The sequence below is a fragment of the Platalea leucorodia genome, assembly GCF_965183815.1.
Source record: "Platalea leucorodia genome assembly, chromosome: 4".
NCBI lineage: Eukaryota > Metazoa > Chordata > Aves > Pelecaniformes > Threskiornithidae > Platalea > Platalea leucorodia.
Genome location: NC_138826.1, coordinates 44689405 through 44710460, shown reverse-complemented (window position 1 = coordinate 44710460; position 21056 = coordinate 44689405). Strand labels below are relative to the sequence as shown.

At 45.4% G+C, this 21056-nt stretch overlaps 1 protein-coding gene across 1 annotated transcript; it reads right to left on the bottom strand.

Annotated features, from left to right (window-relative positions):
* Positions 1–6144: 6144 nt before the first annotated feature.
* Positions 6145–12927, bottom strand: GABARAPL1 (GABA type A receptor associated protein like 1). The gene is made up of 4 exons (XM_082309726.1): positions 12730–12927; positions 8922–9000; positions 7811–7929; positions 6145–6398 (listed from the first exon to the last, which is right to left on the bottom strand). The coding sequence occupies exons 1-4, from the start codon at positions 12817–12819 to the stop codon at positions 6333–6335; spliced, it is 354 nt and encodes a 117-aa protein (XP_082165852.1). The 5' UTR covers positions 12820–12927; the 3' UTR covers positions 6145–6332.
* Positions 12928–21056: the final 8129 nt, after the last annotated feature.

Genomic DNA, 21056 nt, shown 5'->3' with positions numbered 1-21056 from the left:
CAGACTCTAATTTTCACCTTCAATTGCAAAGAAGAAAGAGGGACCACTGTTTCTTCGCCTCTGAAATATGGCTGTAGGTAGTGGCCTCCTTTCCTCCGAGGTTTCCTATGAGCTGATCCTTTCTTGGCATCCTTTGCACTCCACAGATAAGAGGCAGTTTAGTGGGTGTCGACTGCAGTACCTTTTCTGAGCGCTCCAGGTTCCTTTTTCACTCTTACTTTTACCCTTGCAAACTTTTCTGTAATCACCTGAAGCCCATGACTGTGCATTATTACCCTGTGCATTTTTCCATCCTGTGTTTCCCTATTGATTTCCATTTTGGAAATTTGGCCATTTTTGCCACGTGGTTGTTGGCTCCAGTTGCACTGAATACATGTTAGAGCACAATGTATGTTTGCCCATGATCCTAATGGCTGGGTGAAAACCGGTGTGCACAGGCGTGTATTTTGCTGTATTTCTTTCTTGATTACCTGGATACACTATATTTGATGGAGTGGCTGTACTTCAGGCCTGTAAAGTGTCATATTTGGTGTGTGCATGCATCTTCCTTTTTCTTTCCTTTCCGCAGCATTTTTCATATGTGCTGTCTATGTGGGGAGTTGAACTATATTCTAAGTGTGCAGTGTATATCGCTCTCTCCATTACATCCCCTCTGCTTACACGTGCTACAGGTGAACACTGTTGGACTGGTATGTTTTGCGTATTTGCTGTGATACAAGGCTTGGTATAGGAAGCACGTTTTTTGACAGTGTATCCTGAGAATGCATGCAAATTCACTGTGGTATGGGGTACAACTGAAGACACAGAGTGGATTTTGACATGGTAATATTCATGATGTGGCCAGCGAAGCATATGAAGATGTACGTGTGTTTAATGCAGTGTGAGGTGTGGCGGAAAAGGTGCATGTGTGTGTACAAGTGTGTCTGGGGTGAGCATGGTGTGGCATTTCCAGCATAAGGTGCAGGACATAGAATCAGATCAGTTTTTCCTTCAGCTAATAATCCAGGACATTCAACCTTAATGCAGTTCTAGTAATGCCCTCACTTGAAAATGAGGATCTTTATGTTCTCACACTGCTTCCACGTATCGCTATTTATAGCATTTATTAACAATTTTTAATTCCCAAAGAACAATACAATATCCAGATGACATTGGCCAGAGTGCAAAGTCAGGCAGAATCAGACCCTTACCTTACAGAAAGGTGCTGCAAGATCCAGCTTTTTCAGGAGAATATTAACTAATTCTTGTAACACACGTATATTCAGGCATGAGCAGCGCTTTGGGAGGCATGCAAGCTTCCAGGAACACAAATACCACAGGACTTGCAACATCCTCCTAAAGACTGGAAGTGTGAGCTGGGGCAGCTGCTGTTCGTGGTCAGCCGTGCTCTGCCTGGGTCAGTCCTGCAAGTGCCCTGCCAGCAACGAGCTCTCTAGTCACACTCTGGCTCATCCTGGGGTAGTGTTTATCCGAGACTGAGGGACAGGAATGAGCTGGAGTTTCTCCCTTCAGTAGTCTTATTTCTGGTTTAATCAGTGTTTCTTTCATGTCGGACATGACTGTTTCACGGAAGTGAAAATATCAGTCTTTAGCACAATTTGTTATCTTAGCCCAGATATCCTTCACGGTGATGCTGTGAGGCCCTAATGCCCCAGGCCATCTTTTTCCTTAGGTACTCTTGGCTCCAGGAGGATGTTTTCTTCCAAAGCAAGCATCAGGATGACTGGAGAGAGGATCCCATGTACAGTGATAGTGACCAAGGCAGAGTATTAATTACTTAACCTCTCTTAACCAGCTGAGCCCCTAGTTTTCCCACAGGCCTTGCTCCAATCCTATTTCCATAACCCATAGAATAAAGGTAACAGCCTTTGAGTACAGGCTAACATTTCACATACGGACCAGGGAAATCACATTCAGCAAATGCACCCGCCTGCTGTTTCTCTCAGTGATGGGACTGACGTGCACATGCAAAGCAGCATGGCAGGTACAAATGCACCATTTTCCTAAGAAAGGAGTGAGAGGGGGAGTGGGAGAGGCCTGCCTGGATATGGATACAACTCCATAGCTATTTTCTACTTGAGCCAGCAGACAATACTACAACCTAGACAGCAAAACGTGCACTATCTTTGAAGCTGAAATTCAAATTATTTCAGCTGATAGTGTAAGCTTTTAGCTGATCTCTGCCCATATGGCTGGAGCCACAGTACCCTTCTGCCATACAAGGCGACCTTGTTTTAGTCACCATGGTGGATATGAGCACAGAAACTGTGGGCAGACTCCAAGTTTACATGGTGCAGGATGAAGTACTGCCTCTCCCTCAGCGCTAGCATCAAAAGCTCACACTGTGGCTCCACCCGGTATGCAGTGGGGAAGATTCATTAAGCCTAGCAAGTTTTATTCCTGTGAGTTTCGGCGTCATTAACTCTTGACTTCAGCACTCCAAGCAACCCTCTGGCTCAGTGTGCTCGCGAGAGCTGATGGTCGCTCCTCCGCAGCATCGGCACGTCCCGTTTCTGCCACTCCGGCCAGCGGCACTTGCAGAAACCTGCAGGTGACAAGGAGTGGTGAGGCAGAAGAAGCAGCATGTCTCTTGCTGCTTCCCCAGATGACACCACGCATCCCTTTCCTCCTCATGTGCTGCTGGTGCCCGACGTGGAGGTACGGCGCTGAGCAAATGGCGGCCACTGGTCTTGCCAGCTCCCAGCAGGGCTCCTTCCCTCTCAGTGCACAAATACCTGCAAGGAAAAGCAGCCTAGATCTGCTGGGATTTCCATGAGTCCTAGATTTTCTTACCTCTGCTTTTACTATCTTTAGAGGGCCCTGAGGCACCAAGAGCGCCCCCCCCTCGGGAGGAGTCCGAGCTGGGAGTCCGAGCTGGGAGTCCGATCTCAGCCTGAGCTGACATGAGACAGTGAGGGCTAGCGGCTTCCTGAGGGGCATGGCCGGCAGGCCGCCACCAGACGCATCCTACAGCACCCGATGTGGGGAGTGGGGCAGGCCCGGGGATGGTGGCCAGGCCCAGCCACAAGCCCTGACTATAAGGCTCATCATGGTGATGAGGCCGGTCAAGATGGGAATCCCGTCTTACAGGTTAGGGTCAGGATCAGGCCCAGTGATGGCAGCGCTGTGCGGATGGGCTGAGGCTGGGCCCTGTGGGCCTGGCTCGGTGTGGCTCATGGCCGGGTAGGGCAGGGCTGTGGGAGCTGGAGACCGGCCCCGCTGTGGCACCACTGGGGCAGGGGCTGACAGCCCCGGGGTGCTGCGATGGGGTCCTGGGTCCTGGGGGGCTGGGCAGGGACAGGCAGGGCTGGTGGTGCCCTCGGGGCCCCATCAGCTGGCTAGGACTGTTCAGGGCCTTAAAATGGCAGAGAATGCCTCACTGCATCCACTACGCTCCTTAAGACCTTCTCATGTCATCTAGGTCTAATTAAAGTCTAATTAAAGTTCACGTTGGTGACACAGCAAGACACAGCCGTGTGTGTGTGTGCCAACATAACCAAAAGAAGGAGAGATGTGACTTGTCCTGGTAGATGGGACAGAGGAAATCCGAGGTTCTGGGAAAAAGTAGCAGCAAGAAGTTCTGACGAAGCTGCCCCTTTATTTACAAGCACACATGTGGGGAGAAATGCTACAGTCACCCACTTTGGACCAAGCCTGTGATTTTCAAATGCGTCTTTATTGATTGGTTGATTTAGCTCAAGTAGTATGAACTTTATTTTACAAGAACCTGCAGCTAACCAACACAAAAAGAATTACCATCATTACCTCGTACAACACTTGGACTAGCGCAAAAACAAAAGTAAATGCCACAATCCAGTTAAAAGAACCGTAAAATGACTAAATTAAACTGTAAACTCTACATGTAACAAACGGCTGAGATTAGTCCCACACGTCACTTATAAACCCAGCAGTGGGAGGGGAGGTCTGAACACAAAATCAGGCACCCCAGGTACCAACTCTTTCTCCCCTGAGCGTGCCTAAGCATGGGCTCATTTGAGACAACACACAACCACGTGCTTTGCAGCACGTGCGTGAGCAAGTGGGACAGCGGCAGAGAGATGCACACCATCTGCCTGCATCTCGTCTTTTACCCTAGAAAGCCTCCAGGGTCTGTTCTCTGCTTCAGAACATTCAGAGCTTCCTAAAATAAGAGACCGATGCAAATTTGCACCCAAAGGATGTGAAAAGAGCCTGATAATTGGAGGAGAGTGGGCCAAAAAGAGAGGACTGAGCACTGCAGGCAGAAACTGAAGTTATCTAAGTTGGCGGTAGGTACAACTCATCCAAACGCGTTTATTCCAGATGAGCACATGATGGAACAGCAAACCTGAAGTTCAGGATGAAAACCTGGGGAATACTAACCCATTCACTTCATCCCTTGTTCCCTCATTTTCTGTCTGTCTGTTAGGACTCCTCTGTCTACATCCTTTGTGCTCCCTCCTTTCTCTCCCATTCTTCTGCTACTTCTCATACCACACAGGCAGTGACCTTCCTGCCCCACTACGCTGCCTTCCCTGACCTTCACACAGTTCTGCCAGTGACTCCCACTTCACACTCCCAGTCTGCTCTTCTGCCTCGTGTACCTCTGTGGAACAACAGTCAGAGAAGGCTGAAACCTGATTTCCTGTCTCCCACAATCAGAGGAGCACTCATCTTGATTTCTTATTCCTGAGAAATGCAGAGAACTGGGATCTAACGTCATGTAAATAGAGCAAACACCCTCAACTTATTTTGGAATCTGCCTGTCTTCTTCATCCTTCTTGTCTTTTCCTCCCTCTTGGTCCCTCCCTTAAATGTAGGAATGTTTACAGTAATTCAGGTCCAGTTCTCTGATTTTTAGATAAAACCCCAGAATTTTCCTGAAAGCTCACTCCCCAAACCCCATCCCTTCATCAGGGTTATGGCAGTTATGGGAAAATCTGCTGTTTGTGCCACTGGGAAGAAACTGCTTTGGCATGACAGCATAAGGCTTGCACAGGACAGCATCTATCTGGCACCTTTCTAAGACCAACACTGGCTTAAAATAAAATAATTTAAAAAAGAAAATCTACAGAGAATCTATTCCCCTTCCCCTTCAAGGCTAAAAGCACCTCTCTTGTGGCAAAGAGTGGCACTGTTGTCCAATCACAAAAAGCCAGCAAAACACATGTGGGAGCGACTGATTTCTTCCGCTTGTGCATGTGGTGCAAGAGCTGTACAGGAATGAGACATGGAAAGGAAGGCTAAACCCACAGGACTTCTGCCATCTTCAGTTCTGCAGAAGATCGGTACAAGGACAACACTGATAGATAATTTTCTGTGTTCACCAATAACAAGACCATTAATAGTTAGTTGCCTTAATGCACAGCAAGGGAGACTAAAGTCAGGCAGTAAGAAAAGCTCTCTCACTTGTAAGCTAGCTAGGAACTGAACAGACAACCTCAGCAGCCTCCAGGATCTGCCTCAGTGAAGTTCACTATGAAAAAGTTAGATGAGCAGCCATGGTGGATGTTTGGCATACTCAGTCCTGTCTCAGAGCTGGAGTGGGCTAGTTATTCTCTTCAGGTCCTTTCTAGCCCTATGCTTACGAGTTTATCAGTTGGCTTCACTGAAAAGAACAAAAGGGTCGTCTCAAATTTTTCTGTCCAGCACTTGCAATTAAAGCGACAAAGGAAAAAAATAAAATCCTTCCTTCTTTTCCCCAGCCTTCGCACCTCACAGCTGAAGAGCTCCCAGCCCTCAGAGTTAGCCCTTCTAATACTGATGGAAGTGACGGGAAACACAATACTCTTGAAACGCTTCACGGGTAGCAGCTGGAGTGAGGACTGTCAGTGCAGGACAGCCTTGTGTGGGCAGAGTGAAGTACTTCACAGCTCACTGAACGCTCACAGGAGTGCAGCCCATGCCATGGGCAAGGCGTGACAAGGTCAGCGTACAATACATGGCAGGACTTCTTCATCCAATAAAAGGGTTACACAAAAATGGCCATTGTGCCCAGTCACTCTCCCGGAGCTCCACCACACTGGCTTGTCTAGCAGCCTCCAGTACTGGCTAACTACTTCCAGCTGTGGCAAAAGAAGAACTACGAACAGTGGAGCCTCCCCATCCCTCAGCACAGAACCCCTTGTTAAGCCTTTCAGTTCACCCTTTCATACACTGTCCCCTTACCCTCCCTCCCCTCAATTTAAAAAATAATGGTTATAATTAATGCATGGAAGGTGATGGCATTGTGCATGTGGTTCACTTCCAGTTCCCTTCCCCTCTTCTCAGGCATTCTCCTTCCTCCTCTCCAACATCCCCCCCCAAATCCATTCCATCAGTCCATCTCGCCTGCATGCCTGGGGGGCTGGTGCTCACTTGCCATAGACACTCTCGTCGCTGTAAGCCACATAGAGAAAATAGTCCTCCTCGTGGTTATCCTGCAAGGGGAGAAAGGGAGAAAGTAACAAACCAAAGCCCTGTAACTTATTCCATGTGAAAAAGCCCAACCAAGAGATCATTGTAACAACAAGAGGGCATAACCTCTCTTTCACTGCTTCTCCCCCTTTTCAGCGAAGCCTTCACTCGCTCATACCAAAGAGCGCGTATAGCAACTTCCTCTCTCTGGCCACAGCTCTACTTCTAAATTCGGGCATGTCACATTCCTGGACACAGTGAATTTACTTGAAGAGCCACAGCCAGAGCGTGCTGCAAATGGGCAACAGAAACAGCTCTGACTGTTGCAGGCTCTGCAGCAGAATCCCAGCGCTGGTATGGCCCTAAGGTCAGCAGGAGAGACTTGGAAGGCTGTAACAAGTCAAAAATGACCTCTCGATACTTCAGTATTTGGTAAATGTGGTTATATTTGTCATTTTTCAGAACACTTTGACAAGTGACTGTATTACTAGTCCTGTTTTACATATGGGCAGTAAAGCTGAGATGTTAAGTGATTACACTGACACAAAAGGTCTGCAGAGCACCAGGAACAGAGTCCTGATCTCAGCTCTGGACAGTTAAGACGGATCTTCCTCCTACACATCCAGATTTGCAAAACTCCCTGCGTGTGTTAATCTTATATTATCTTCATCAGTCCACATACACATTGTCCAGTTATTGTCAAAAAGTGGTAGGTCAAGCAAGGCTCACGGCACCATACTGGAGCTCTGCTATTAAAACACACTAACACAGCAGAAGGAGAAATCAAGGAGAAATCAATCCAGGCTGCAAACCAGCCATGATATAACAGCTATATAATTGAGGAACATTCCTCTGATGGGCACAGAATATGCATTTAAGGTCAATCAAATAACACTGCTCAGTAGAAATGCTGGGCAGCAATGTTCGCAGTGTCCTACAAGATCCTCACATATACAGTACAAGCTATGAAAAAGTAATTCCAAACAAAGAATAAGTGTTCCTTGACAACATATTTATAGACAGTTGGTTGCCCAGTGATACTGTGTTCTTTTACTGGCTAAAAGGAAATCTCTTTTGTATAACCAGGAAGGCTAGTGCGTATGTTCCACCCTCCACCCCAGACACAGTATTTCCTCTGTAGTAGGACCAACATATCACGGCTGAGGCAACTATTCACCACCTGATACGACAACCCTTTCAACTAGCAAACAAACAATTAAAATGATGAGGCTCCCCAGGGTCCTCTTTATAACTGCAGGATGGAACTTCCCTAAACAGATGATGGGATACAGCCCAGGCCAAGGGGGTCCGTGTTCAGGCATCTGTGAGCAAGCTGCACCCACTGCCAGTTGCGTAGTGCTCAGCTGTCCTTCAGCGAGGATATGCATTCTTCCGGACACTCCAACAGAAGGAGGAAGAGAGAGGCCAGGCTTACCTCATACAGCTGGCCCATGGTAGCACTGGTGGGAGGGATGGTGTTATTGACAAAGAAGAACAGGGCATCCTCTGGCCTCAGGTGGATCCGCTTTCGGATTAAGAAGTAGAACTGGCCAACTGAAGAGGAACAGAGAAGAATGCCTTAGATGCAGAAAGAACGTTTTGGTTTGGGGTTTTTTGTTTGTTTTTTTTTACTGTAACCCTGGTTGTTTTCTTTTGGTGGTGGAAGTCACATGCTGTATGTAAAAAGTAGGGAAAAATGAACAATGCAGGAAAACAAGCAGCAACTTCATGACTGTAACCACATTAGCAGCCAATCCACTTCGACCTGGCAGTTTCTCAGGTACATGCCTCAGGCCATGTACCCTCTAAATCCACACTCCACCTACTACGGTATGAAATGCTCTACTGCCGGGATTGGTGGGAAGACCTCTAACTAGCTTAACCTTTAAATCCTATAGATCAAAGACATCTTAGAGAATTTAGCCTTGGTGTAAATGGTCATACCATTCCTGAAAACAAATTCCTGAAAACAAATACCTTACTATTTGCTTGAGCTATGTTGCACAAGAAAGTATTCTGCAATCCATTATATACTGCAAGAAAAAGAAATGCTGTTCCTTTAACACATTCATGTTCTCAAATGAAAACAAATGTAATCACACACAAAATGGCCATGACCATTCAGAAAAGGAACTTTGTAGCCATGACTCCAACCACAGGGGTGGAAACCAATGGGACTATTTCAAGAACTCATCTCTTCCTGCAGCAAGAATACAGCCTCTGGCAACTCTGCAGCTAGGTCATCACTGACTGATGACTATACTACCGCCTATGATACACAATTCAGACATTTTCATCGTGGCTAGAAGCTGTGACACATGCATGTTAGCTAAGTCAGTGGGATACCTCAGAAGATCTCAGAGAATTCTGCATGTTGTAATCCAGGCTGTACGGTACATAAATATAACAAGGACAGCCACATAAACTGGGGTAATGATAAGATGTTGAGCCTGCCTGGATATTTTCTTGGTGCTGATCATAGAATAAAAAGGATGTCTGAGACCTTCTCACTGAAAATCAGGAGGAAAGGAGGTGGACTTTGTTACCTGTGAGGTCAGAAGGCACAAGATACTTCCTTTTGTCTAGGTCGGGTACTCTGGCTTTTGGTGCTTTTTCCACAATTACCTGGAGAGAGAGAGTGACAGAAAGCAAGAAACAACCCATGAGTATCATAAAATGAAACGGACCAGAAAGCATCAGTGGAAAAGGGTATTACCCTTTAGAGAGATGGTGCTACCAAGCCTTTAGAAATTTATTTAATCTACAACAAATACACAACATTGAAGGACAGATAGGTGAGAAGAAGACTTAAAACCACTGGCAATAGCTGTGCTGGGAGCCCAAGACTGAAGAAGTAAGCACACTGAGTATAAAATGGAGACTGGAACAGACATAAAAATAAACCATAATAGCCGAGGAAAAAAAAAAATCAGGTCACCTTGATGGTCCCAATGCAGGTTAATTTTGTATGAAGGAACTGCCAGGAGGCTAATACATGAACACAAGAAGTAACACAAGTAAGTTGAACTGTTTCCAGGTTACAGTTCCAAACTGCCTAGCCCTACTCCCAGTAGTCCCACATCCTAATTTCTACATTCACCAATACCAAGTGCTCTAGAATGAAGCAAAGAATAAAAGAGAAACTACAGCTCATTAGGGAATGTTTTTTTTTTTTAATCCCCAGTTCTTCAGTAGTTATCTTCTACTCTGAAATTCATATCCTTTAAGGTTATTTTCCCTACTTCATATAGTTATGGACATTTCCTTATTCATATAAATATCTAGTAACTAAAAACCAGCTACCATCTGGGCAACTGGACCCACAGAGACCTTTGGCACAAAATACTAATCCTCATTATATTCTAATGTCATTACCACATAGAAAAATATGAAGCTCAGCAGATTTAAGGTCAAACAGAGGAAGAGATCTTCTGCTACAGGAAAATTTTTGTTACCAGAGCTAGGCAAACTGTTCACCTCAGAAGCAGGAAGTATTCCAAAGTGACCTGATCTTCCATGAAAGGCCTTGGAAACCTTTCCAAAGGTTGGAGGTATGTTTCCATGCAACTACTGGGATTGTGCAGAAAAACATTGAAGGTGGTTTTTTGGTTTTTTTTTTGTGATACGTATTTTTGAACTGGTAAGAGACATATTACATAATTCAATCTATGTGGCTTGCTGTTCTGCAGAATCCATTTTGACCAGCTGAACAAGAAGCTAGATTTTCTGAACCTCCTCAACTTTTTAATTGTGTTAGACCCTATAATTGTACATACTCCATGTGAGACACAGCGGGACTAATTTCTAAGGGCTTCATGCTCCCTTAGCTATTTGGCAACCCAAATCAGCAACTGTATCTGTTGTGTAACAGGAAAGGTTGAACTGCTGTGGACTAAGACTTCTTTGGAAGCAAAACGGTGTTGTCACACCAGTGAGCCACTATGCCAGAGAAAAAAAGTTACAATGATGAGCTTGATGTATTTAGCCTGGACAAAGTGCCACGCTAATTCAACTCGACTCCTTCAAGACCCAAGAGAATATCTGCATAGCATTTCAAACCATAGAGATTCTAGCTTGGACATCTCTTCACTGTGCTCCATTTGGATGCTGCAAACACAGCCAAAACCCCTAAAAATTCTAAGTTTGCTTTTAAAATAGAAACATAAGTCATCACTGCTACTTCAAGAACTTCAAGCACCTCATTTAGTACGAGGCATTCAAGCTCTTTCAGGCAGTTTGTGGTAGGACGTGCATTTCCATATGAGCTGCAGTTGGTACGTGCTGTGAAGGAAGGACAGTTCCACAGTCTCCCTGAACAGGTGCAAGCTGAACAGCAACAGCACTTTGCACATTTTTTTACCCGCACATCCAACAAGGCAATATCTAACACGATAAATCGCAGTGGAGAGAAACCTTTAGTTCTTGCCTCCAATTTCAAAAACTACTGACAGGCAGAACTGCTAGCTAGCAGCACTGATGTGACCACCCTTTCTCAAAAGGGTGGCTTGTACCTTGGTCGTTAGACAATACAGGAAAAGAAGTCATGCCTAGGAGGAAGAGGTGAGACTGTTGGGGCTTCTAGGACCCTAGGAAAGATTTAAGAGAAGAAAGATCATCACTGAGCTTAAGAGAGATATCCCTCTTGCAAACAGGCAGGGAAGGAATGGAAGCACTCTGCTAATCTGACAATCAACTGTAGTCAGTTTGCCTGATAACACAGGTATCTCTTCTGAAGCACTAAACCTTTCACATACACAAACAAACCTTCAAAGAAAATCCAAAGGGCAGACACAGATTATCTGTATGTCTGTTGTTGCTGGGTGGTGACTATGGTAATGTGGGACCATGCCAACAGTATAATCTCAGCAAAACGCTGAGATGTATCAGGGCACTGCAGTGTAGGCAGCCAAACGGACGTCATCTTCAAGGATCCTGCTGTTGGGAAGGGCAGAGACAAAAGTGATGTAAAGAACAGTTGTCTGCTGCATTCATTTGCTCCATATGCAGGTCTGACAACAGGCTGCCCCTGACAATTCACATCTGGGCCTCGCCATGCATCGTTTTCATTTACCCTTAACTACAGCACACCTTGTTATTCTGGTCCTGGCTTTCTCCATAAAGATCTGCTGATGCCCCCCTATCCTGACCTCTTTTACCTCTTGCCACACCAGGTCTGGTCCCAGGCTCCCCACACGGCTCTTCCAGACACATCTATCATGATCTTCTGTACAATCTGCCATGTTAATCCTCAGTTTACAGCTTGTCTCACTCCTGACCTACAGAGCCCTCTGCGGTCCTCACCATAAACCACAGAACTGCATACCCTTCACCATTGACTCGCTGTGTGCTCAACCTGCTGTGCTATGCCAGGGGTCCCAAAAACAGCTAGGACAAATGCACCCAAATACAGACTTCCAAAAACTTTGGCAAGTCCAGTTGAAGGCCACTCCCAAGATAAAAAATGGTGTTAGCCTGCAGGGAAAACGTGGTGTAACTGCTCCCCCTTGCCCTTAGATTTACAGGGGAGTCTAAGTTATTTTGCATGCTGTACCCCTGGGCAGTAAATCTAGGGCAGATCTCTCCAGTGGGGATAGAAAGAAAGAACATATGCAAAACGTTTATTAAAAAGGAACCAAAAAAAATTAATTTGATTTGTCATTTCTTTTTTCCAATTCTTATTAGTAATTATAAAGCTAGAAGTTTTCCACAGGCACTCCAAAGGGACCTAAGGATGAGGAAGCAAAGTTTAGCTAGAAGATGACCTTGTTTTCCAAGTGACGTTTTTTCCACAGGATGATTAAACAGGAGGGCAGAAAGACTGAGAACTATCATTTTTCTCTCATGCAAAGGAAAAGAACAAGAGCAAGACTACATCAAAAAGACAGGCCAAAAGAAAGCGAAATAAAAATAAAGGGAATGTATCAGACGGCACGGATACAGACCTTGTTTGCTACGAAGAGCAGCCGGTTAACTCACTCATTGTTCTCCTCCATTTTTACAGAGCTAATGGTAAGCTCCTTCCCCAACCCCCAACCCCACGCACGCAGGCTGCCAGGAAAAGATTTTCGCTGTTGAATTACTGCGGATCCCAGAAAAAAGGGTGTATTACACCCCTGCGCCCCCGCACCCACCCACCAACACAGACCTTCCACCATAATAAACAGCCATAGAGGAAAAAAAAAAAAAAAAAAGCAGCCTGGAATGAGAATCAGAACATCAAGATCACAATCATCTTTACTAATCTCATTTCTTTCGCCTTAAAAAACAAAGAAGCAGCCGACAAGGAAAACAAGGGCGAGGAGGTCTGCCGGGCCAGCAGCCACCGCCGCCGCTGCCCTCGCACCCCACACTCACAGGGACTCTGTCGGGATATTTCTTGCGGATTTTCTCCCCTTCTTTTTTCCTGTACTCGAACGGGTGGTCCTCCTTGTACTGGAACTTCATCCTGCCGGGCTGTCACCTTCCCTCCCGAGGGCTGCTGCCGTTCCCTCCCCTACGGCCGGCTACGCGGCGAGCCCCCGCAAGCGCAACGCACCGAGCCCTGCCGCGGGAGCGCACCAGCCGCTGACGGCAAATTGGGAGCTGTGACGTCACGGGGAGGCACACACGCCCCCCCCGCGCCGTCACGCTGCCGCCGGGGCGGGGGCGTCTCGCTGGCTGCGGGCGGGGCTCGGGTTCACGTCAGGGGCGCGCGTGTTTGTTTGTGCCTTGATTTACTGCAATAGATAAATAGTAAAACAAATAATAACAAATTAAAAATAATGATTTATTTTTTTAGAGGCAGCAAAATAAACATACGGTTGAGCAACGCCGCAGCGTGACTCAGGGGTTATAAATATAGCATGAGCAGGCACATAATCCACCCGGGACTGCGGGGGTGGCCGCCGTGCTCCTCCCTCTCTCCCGACCGGTGCCGCGGCGTGGGGCGGCGCTCCACGCGTGGGAGCGGGGCTTGTCCCCTGTGTCAGGCTTGAATGCCTTCTGCTTGCCTAAAACGGGGATAATGAGCCTGACCTATTCTTCAACTGGCTGTGAGATGTAAGACGCCAAAAATGCTACTTTTCCTGACCGTCCCTGTCGCTGTTGGATCTGGATGTTTCCCCTGTTTATAACATCTCGGTTAAACAACAAGGGGCAGAAAGTGTGTCACGTCATGTGCCAGACCAGATGCACGTTACAAACAGCAGACAGTTAAAGGGAACTGTCTGCAAACAAGCCAAAATAGCCGGCCAATTTTAGCCCAGTTACTCAGCTGATACATACTTGGAATATCTTTGGGTTTTTTCCTAGGAGTAGCTGGGCTCACAATTATTTACTGGCCAGCAAAAGAGAAGGTATTAATGAATGGATCAGCATGCTCAAATCAGCATAAAAATTAATTGCTGCTACCCCGGGGACGGTGAATGGGAGCATCTCAAATAATTCTTTCTTTACATGCCTCATCCAGAGAAGCAGAACTTTCCTAAGGATGATGTTTTATTTGTGTAGTAGTTTTAGTTGCCTTCGGCTGGGGCTGCACGGCTAGAAGGCGCGTCCCCTGGGTGGTGGATAGGGGATCCCTCTCTGGAGGGTGCACCAGATAAAATTGAAGAAGGTGCCGCGAACCAACGCAGCCTAAGGGAAGGCCACCCTGACAGAAAAACCACTGGCCCTCCAAGTCATGGGGGTTGGGCAGGAGGCCAACTACCTCCTCCCGGAAAAAAAAAATAAAAAGTTGCAGAAACGACGAGCATCAACTCGGAGATGGAGAAAATCAGTAATGAAGTGAGGAGGAGGAGATGGAACCGGATCGGTCATGTCTTGAGGAAAAAACCAACAGAAGACTGCGCTGTGGCCCTTGGGACTCCAGAGCACGCAGCCGCAGACCGATCAAAGTGGAAGAATGATGTTCGCGCCTTGTGTGCCTCCTGGCACTGAGAGAATTCAGATTCAGTTTTAGTTGTACTAGTAGAGGCTGAATGGGACAGCAGACAGCCTTGGATGCATAAGGTGGCTCTCCAAGGTGAGAGGACCCAGGTTTCCTATGTCTGGTTCAACCCTGTGCCAGTGTGTTGACTCAGAAGGAAGAAGGGCAGGAAAAGACATCGTCACTGTTCTGCTGGCACTCTGCTTCTACAGTGTGGCTAGAATCGAAAAACTCCAGACTATAGCAAAGAGCTTGAATCCTGAAGAAATCGAAGAGCAAGCTGGATGCTCCTTAATGATAAAGCCAGGATCAGGGGAACATAAAGCCCGGGTCTTTTTCTAGAAGTACTCCTATAAATCCTTTAGGCTGCCCCAAGAAACTCATAGTACTGGTGGCTTTATCCGTATAAACTGATATGCACACTTGAGTTGCCTGCAGGGTGGGACTCATGCTGGCACCAGGGGTAGGAAGGGCCTGTTACAAATCCCCACAGCAGATCCAGGGTGTTAGCTTGTGCCCTCTGCCTCGCAGAGAGCTGTTTCATGTACTGGCCACCACCCACCCTTGCACTCAATAGCAATAACACACTGTTTGAACTCGGAGGCCTTTTGGCGATGCTCCCCCTCCAAGCCCTGGTGCACTGTGATCTCTCACCTTGAACATAAGTAGGACAGATATGGAGAAAATACATTAACTTCGTTGCAGTTATGCTCAGATGGTAGCAGCTCCCAGATAATCTTGCCCCTGTAAAAGGGCATGGGATAGAAATCTCACCTACACTTGTAATGTAGGCATGTACAGCTGAGCCTGTCACTTCAAACTGCCTTTGTGGTCAATGGCAATAAACAGGCATGTCAGGGTGGGATTTTTCTCACCTGAATCATGACATCTACTTCTGAATGGCCGAAGTGTGCCCCCAAGAACCCTGCCAGGTGCTTTAGTGTCTAAGCTTTTACTACTCGGTATGGTGTAGTGTGACCTCCTGCACAGCTCAATGGTCATCTCCAACAGGTGCATGCCCGAATCTCTTACAGCTAGAGCAGCCACAGTGGGAATGGCATAGACTGGTGTGTCCCAGCCTTCACTAGTTCAAGTGCATAAGGTTCATACAGGAAGAATCATCAACTTGTTTCTCTCTGTCCTAGGACATGTGAACATTTCCCCATGGTTGCAGGTAGTGTCAGAAGATCTCAGAAGGGTGAGTCAGAAGGAAGGCGTTGTTTTTGTGCAGTGCCATAGTGACTAGCCTAGGCTGAAGGAATCTCAGGGTTTTGACCTGGGGAAAATTATGGTTTCATGGCATTGTGCCTTTCTATAATACCTGTGTTTGGCCTCCTTGCTTTCTAACTCCTTGCAGCATAGCAGTGGCTAAAGTGTATTGAAGGTCTGTAGTGATGTAGATGCCTCTTCCTCAGGGACAAAAGAGAGGAAATTTTCTAGCCTGTTTCACCCAGGCCACCAACCCATTCAGGCAATTTTAACAGACTGATCTCCAACTCCTGTTGTCCTGTAAATCACTGCTTCCATCTCCAGGACTATATACAAGGCAACAGAGCTAGCATCTAGTTTGAATTTCTGTTGACAAATCAGAGAGGAGTTTCAGGGTCCTTCCCTGGTCTGATGTAAAGACGTGGCCTGCGAGAGCATTGCTAGGTGACTTCTCCTCCTCCAACGAATCCCACATCAGGATCACAAATCTCCTTTGTGAACTCTTCTTGCGCTGATGATGCAGCCCTGGATTTGCAGCCACAAACCTCGCTCCTCCCACTTCCCTGCTTCCTCCCCATGAGGCACTAAATTCCCAGCCCTCTCCTCCAGCTCAATAATAACAATAATGTCCCTGGCACAACAGCAGGCAGGAAGATGATACATGCAGAAGCAGTGACAAATAGCTAATCATCTGACTTAGAGTTCTTATTAAAATGTCAACCCATGAGCATATGACAAACCCCACATTCTGGGACTGTGTGCTAGAGGGAGGAACTGGAAACGGGCTTGGCTAGTTTTCCTACCCTGGACTGCCAGCACAAAGTGGTCCACAGAGTGGCGAAACAATATGCTCTTAGTGTATTGCTGTGTCTGCAGCTCATGTAGGCAGAGTTTCACTTTAAAAGGGATTCCCCGAGTGTTGCCAATGCTGTAGCCATAGAAGCAGGAGATAAAAATATTTACACAGAACCTGGGGGTAGGGTTTGCAGCCCGTGCTGCACCACACAGTGCTCCAGGGGCACTGCTAGGAGCTCTGCAGGGCACTACCATGAAGTGAAGCTAGCTTAGGTCTATCTACACAACTGGCTAAAATTCTGTGAATTAAGGATAAAAATATCCATTATTTGCCCTGTGTTTCTTGGAGATGTCGTCTTTTGGGAATCCCCTGGAGCTACTGGTCAGCTGCCTATAACTCTGGATTCCCTTGGATATTTCTTTCTTAGTACCTGCCCTTGGGTACTTATCCCATTTGTACCTCCATAGGCTGACTTTTTTTCTTTTTTTTTAATCTTTAGTGTGGTTTCAGAATATCAAAGCCTCTCATGTCAGACAGCTTCTACTGTGTAGTCTGAATGGTGATTAAACCACAGAGGGCGTACCTGAAGTCACTTGTGATACTGCTCTGTTTGATGTCCATCCATGGCACATGGATAGTTCTTCAGTCCTTGCCTGGCGTCTCTTCTGCACCACTTGTGACTGGTCACCAGTTTCACTTGACACTGGATGTATAGCAGCCTCAGAGCCAGTATGGGCACACTGGCCCTTTGGGAGAGCGCAGAGTTAGTCACTCCCAGCAAACAATGGCTAATTGTGCAGATGTTTTCCTTTCCTCTAGGAAATGGCTCTGTATTGTCTATGCTGAACTGCCTTCTCACTGCTCTATTTTCTACGGCTTCTTATTTTTACAAAAAAGTTGCTCATTCCTCCCAAACTGATTGCATGGGCTAGGCTCAGCTCAAGTTGCTTAAATGCATACAAATGATGTTATGAGGAGATTAAGGAAAACACCTTGTTGCAGAGTGAAAAGCAGCAGTAAAGGACAAAAACCCAGATCTGAATAACACAAGTCTGAGATCCCTTTGTTCCAGCCGATGGTTTGGAGTGGCCTGTTGGGGACGGGTATCATTGTTTCTCACAGTCCTGTAAAAACAAAGGAGCAACACAACAGTGGGGTGTTTCTGAACAGCAGTCTGTCTCAAGTACCACATGTTCCAGGGGAACCTAAGGGTGGCAAGGACATCTCCTTTGCAGCACCTAGTGTCAGTGTACTGTTGTTCCCCTCACATGGTTCCAGCCCAAATTACTCCACGTGCAGGCTAAAGGTAGCCAGTGGAGACTGGTTGCTCTTTCTCCTTCGATATCACTTGTCCTATGCTTGCGCGGGTCCCACCTTTTTCCCAATGTTTGGTCAAGGGTTGAGTGAACAAGCGAGCTGAAGCCAAGCCAAGGGTCAGTGACTTGCTTATGATATAGTTATTTTCAGTACTTTGTGCATCATTTTCCCCATCTACGAATGGAACACTAAGGCTTGTCTGATTCATCGGCAGCTTGACAACATGGTTAAAGTCTGTAAAGTTCATGGGGATCTTTGGATGCAGATACTTAATTATTCATAACTAAAGAGAATGCTTTTGATGGTATTCTTTCCCTTGTTGTGCAGGATATTGGAGTGCTCTGCAGAAAATGGGTACTCCAGTGCAGCCAACTTGACACCAGTGGCTATACACAGCAGCTGAACAAACTCTAGAATTATTTAATGATTAACAGAAACCTTTTATTTATTTTCCAATGTATGTTATCCTGTATTTTTGAGCAGTTCATGTCCCTATTGCTCTTAAGCATGGGGAAAACAGTTGCTACTTGAATATCTGTTTACATGTTGCATGAAAATATTAGTTCTTCATGTTTAATAATATTTAATATTTGTAGTTAATTTTCAATCTGAAAGCATAAAAGATTTCAAAGTGCTTATTGGCCGATATAATAGAACACACAAAGTATATTCAAAGTCAAGACTCAACTGTGCAATGGAATCACCACTAATGGAGTAAAAAAACCAGCTGAATAACAGCAAATTGCAGTTTATCTCTGTAAATAAGTAAACTTGCCACATTTTTATGGCCTGTGGTCCTGCTTTTTCACAAAGTGCATGTGATCGTTATTGACTCTGTCCTCATTTTTGGATTGTTTGTGAGGAGAGAACCTCTTTGAATCATAACAGATCTGAGGGCGAGCGTGAAGTGTTGCCAGTCACTGACACCTGGTCTTTGCTTTCATACACAACCTTGTATGGTTAGAGTGTCTGTAGATCTGCTTCTGTTTCATTTTTTGTTGGTTTTAATCTGGTGTTTTATAATGTCTTATAGGCTCTGAGTGGCTGATCCTTTGCAAGAGTTATAAATATTTTCTCTGAAATTGCTCATCTGAAGTCAGTTTAGTAGGAAACGATCCCTGAGCAAGTGAAGTAGGAATATTTTGGATGTCTTGCCAGTAAAAAAACTTGAGGGTACCTGCTCTAGCACCTAACGACTAAGAGTGAGACAAGCAAAGAAGGATGTGAGCAGATGGGAAAGGACAGGAGAGTTGGACAATGCTGGCTCTGGTCCAGGGAAATATGCTGAAATCAGCAGGTAATACCCAGCTCTGGATACCAGTGACCTGTAACTTTTCCCCTTGAAACTGAGAAAGGAGATAGCGGAGGTGATTTGATGCAGAGGAGGGGAAAACTAAGAATTTGAAAACTTCCCTTTTAATTGCACATCTTATACAAAAATTACGGTGTAATTATTATTGCAAATTATTAACAATTGCACATGCCTGTTTTGCGAGGCAGGATTGCTGTCCTGTGGAGCAGGGCTGCCATCTCCTGTTAAATGCCCACACAGCTCGGGGCTCGTAGGCAGAAGGGAAGGGGTGGAGGCAGCGGAGGAATGGTATGTTCCCCGCTGGAAACGATTGTGAAGGCTTCCAAGGAAGCTTCTGGGCTTGATAGTGCTTGACGCATGTTCAGCAGATCCAAATGTCTCTGCTTGCTTCAGGCTTTTACTGTGGGGTAAACAAGAGCCTTCCAGGAAATGTTCTGCAGCTTGGTGGAGAAGCCAGGCTTGAACTGGGCTTCAGAGAGCGCCTGATGAAATAGGTCACTCTAGCAGATGTTCCACAAAGTTATTATTATTTCAAGCATGCTGTATAGCAGAAGAGACATACCCTTATATGTCACTTATTTATTTATTCCATTCCAGTTTATCACTCATTAGTGGTACCTTTAGGCAATGACTAGGCAATTCAAGATGAAGTTTGTGACCTAGGAAGTCAAGACCCTCATTAAATTCCCTTGGATATAAAATTCTTGTGGCTAAGCAAGGTCTCAAAGGTGTTTTGGTCGTTCAGTTCTGCTTTATGCTATCCCTGAAGGTATCTTATCAACTGTCTCTAAAATACTCCATGGCTGTAATCTCAACAGCAGTTAGGTTCCTAAACATATTTGGGGACCTGGTCCTTGTTTTCCTTATCTCCAAAATAACCATATTCTTCTGTATTTCACAGGAGCATTGTGAAGATCAGCATATTAGGGACTGAGAATTTGGTACTGCAGTAGGAAGGGCCATGAAGGCACTTCAGAACGATGTGATATCTGTGACCTGTGAATTCATACCAACATCAATATATACACATGATTCATTCATGGTTGCTTATAATTTGGTGTCCTTCTGCTTTAATGTTTTCAGTTGCTGAACTTGGGGTAGAGACAATACAGATGTAATTCAACAGTCACCTTCTCATGAGTACCTAGTCCAAGAAAACATTTTACAGATGGTCCATACCTATGTGCATCCAAACAGGTTGATTAATATCTCTGGATGATTCAACATATTTGTATCAATCAGGAAAGACTCACAAATTATTTCCATCTGAGGAATGGCTTAAATGTTTTAAATGGTCTTATTTAGTTTGATCTGCTTTTGGCAGCAACATTAAGAATAATTAATAATGATACAATGTGAATGTAACTAAAATATGATTGAGCTTTATTTCAGGGGTACTGTTCCTGCTCCTCCCCTTGTTTGATCTGGTTTTGCACACATATTATTTTAATTCAAATATAAAAGCTATATAAAAGTGACTACTATTTCAGAATTGCTATAGATCATATTCAGAACCAGACTGTATTCATTGTATTCATTCTATATATCCTGTATGGCATTTAGGGGACTATACTACACATACTACCAGTGTATGCTGTCTTTTGTTTACATGCAGATTGTGTTCCTACACAGCTCTTTTTTTTGTTTTTGTTTTTGTTTTGTTTTGTTTTGTTTTGTTTTTTTAATTTACTATAAATGGTTGGCACTTTCCAGAAGTTTGGTGGTATTATTTGTATTAAGACTTTCTCACATGTCTGTTTTTTCTGTTGTGAAAACCTCTCTGCCGTAGCCAGGAAACTTAGGCTGGAGGCAAGCAGAATGAGACAGCATCTGCAATCTCCCTGCAGGTCACTGCTCAGCACCTTGATCCTGCTGCCTGCTTATTCGTGCAAACTGTGATATTAGGGATGTGTGTATGTAATAAATGGACATGGAGAATGCCAATGGCCAATTATCTCAAGGAGGTATCAAAAGGAGCCATCAAAATATGCTGGATCTGAAAATATTTGGAATTTTAGTCTCTTTTTTTTCCCTTTCTCATTAGACTAAGGAAGTTAATCTAATATGCCTAACCCTGCCCAGAAGAATTAGTCTCTGCACATAACTGTTCTGTATTATTTGCCATTCAGTAAAAACAGGCA

What these genes read in the sequence shown, in the direction of transcription:
- GABARAPL1 (XM_082309726.1), bottom strand. Translation starts at nt 12,819, where the DNA reads ATGAAGTTCCAGTACAAGGAGGACCACCCGTTCGAGTACAGGAAAAAA. An exon ending in AATATCCCGACAGAGTCCCT is followed by an intron (nt 9,001 to 12,729) that starts GTGAGTGTGGGG and finishes CTCTCTCTCCAG; the next exon opens with GTAATTGTGGAAAAAGCACC. An exon ending in CCATGGGCCAGCTGTATGAG is followed by an intron (nt 6,399 to 7,810) that starts GTAAGCCTGGCC and finishes CTCCCCTTGCAG; the next exon opens with GATAACCACGAGGAGGACTA.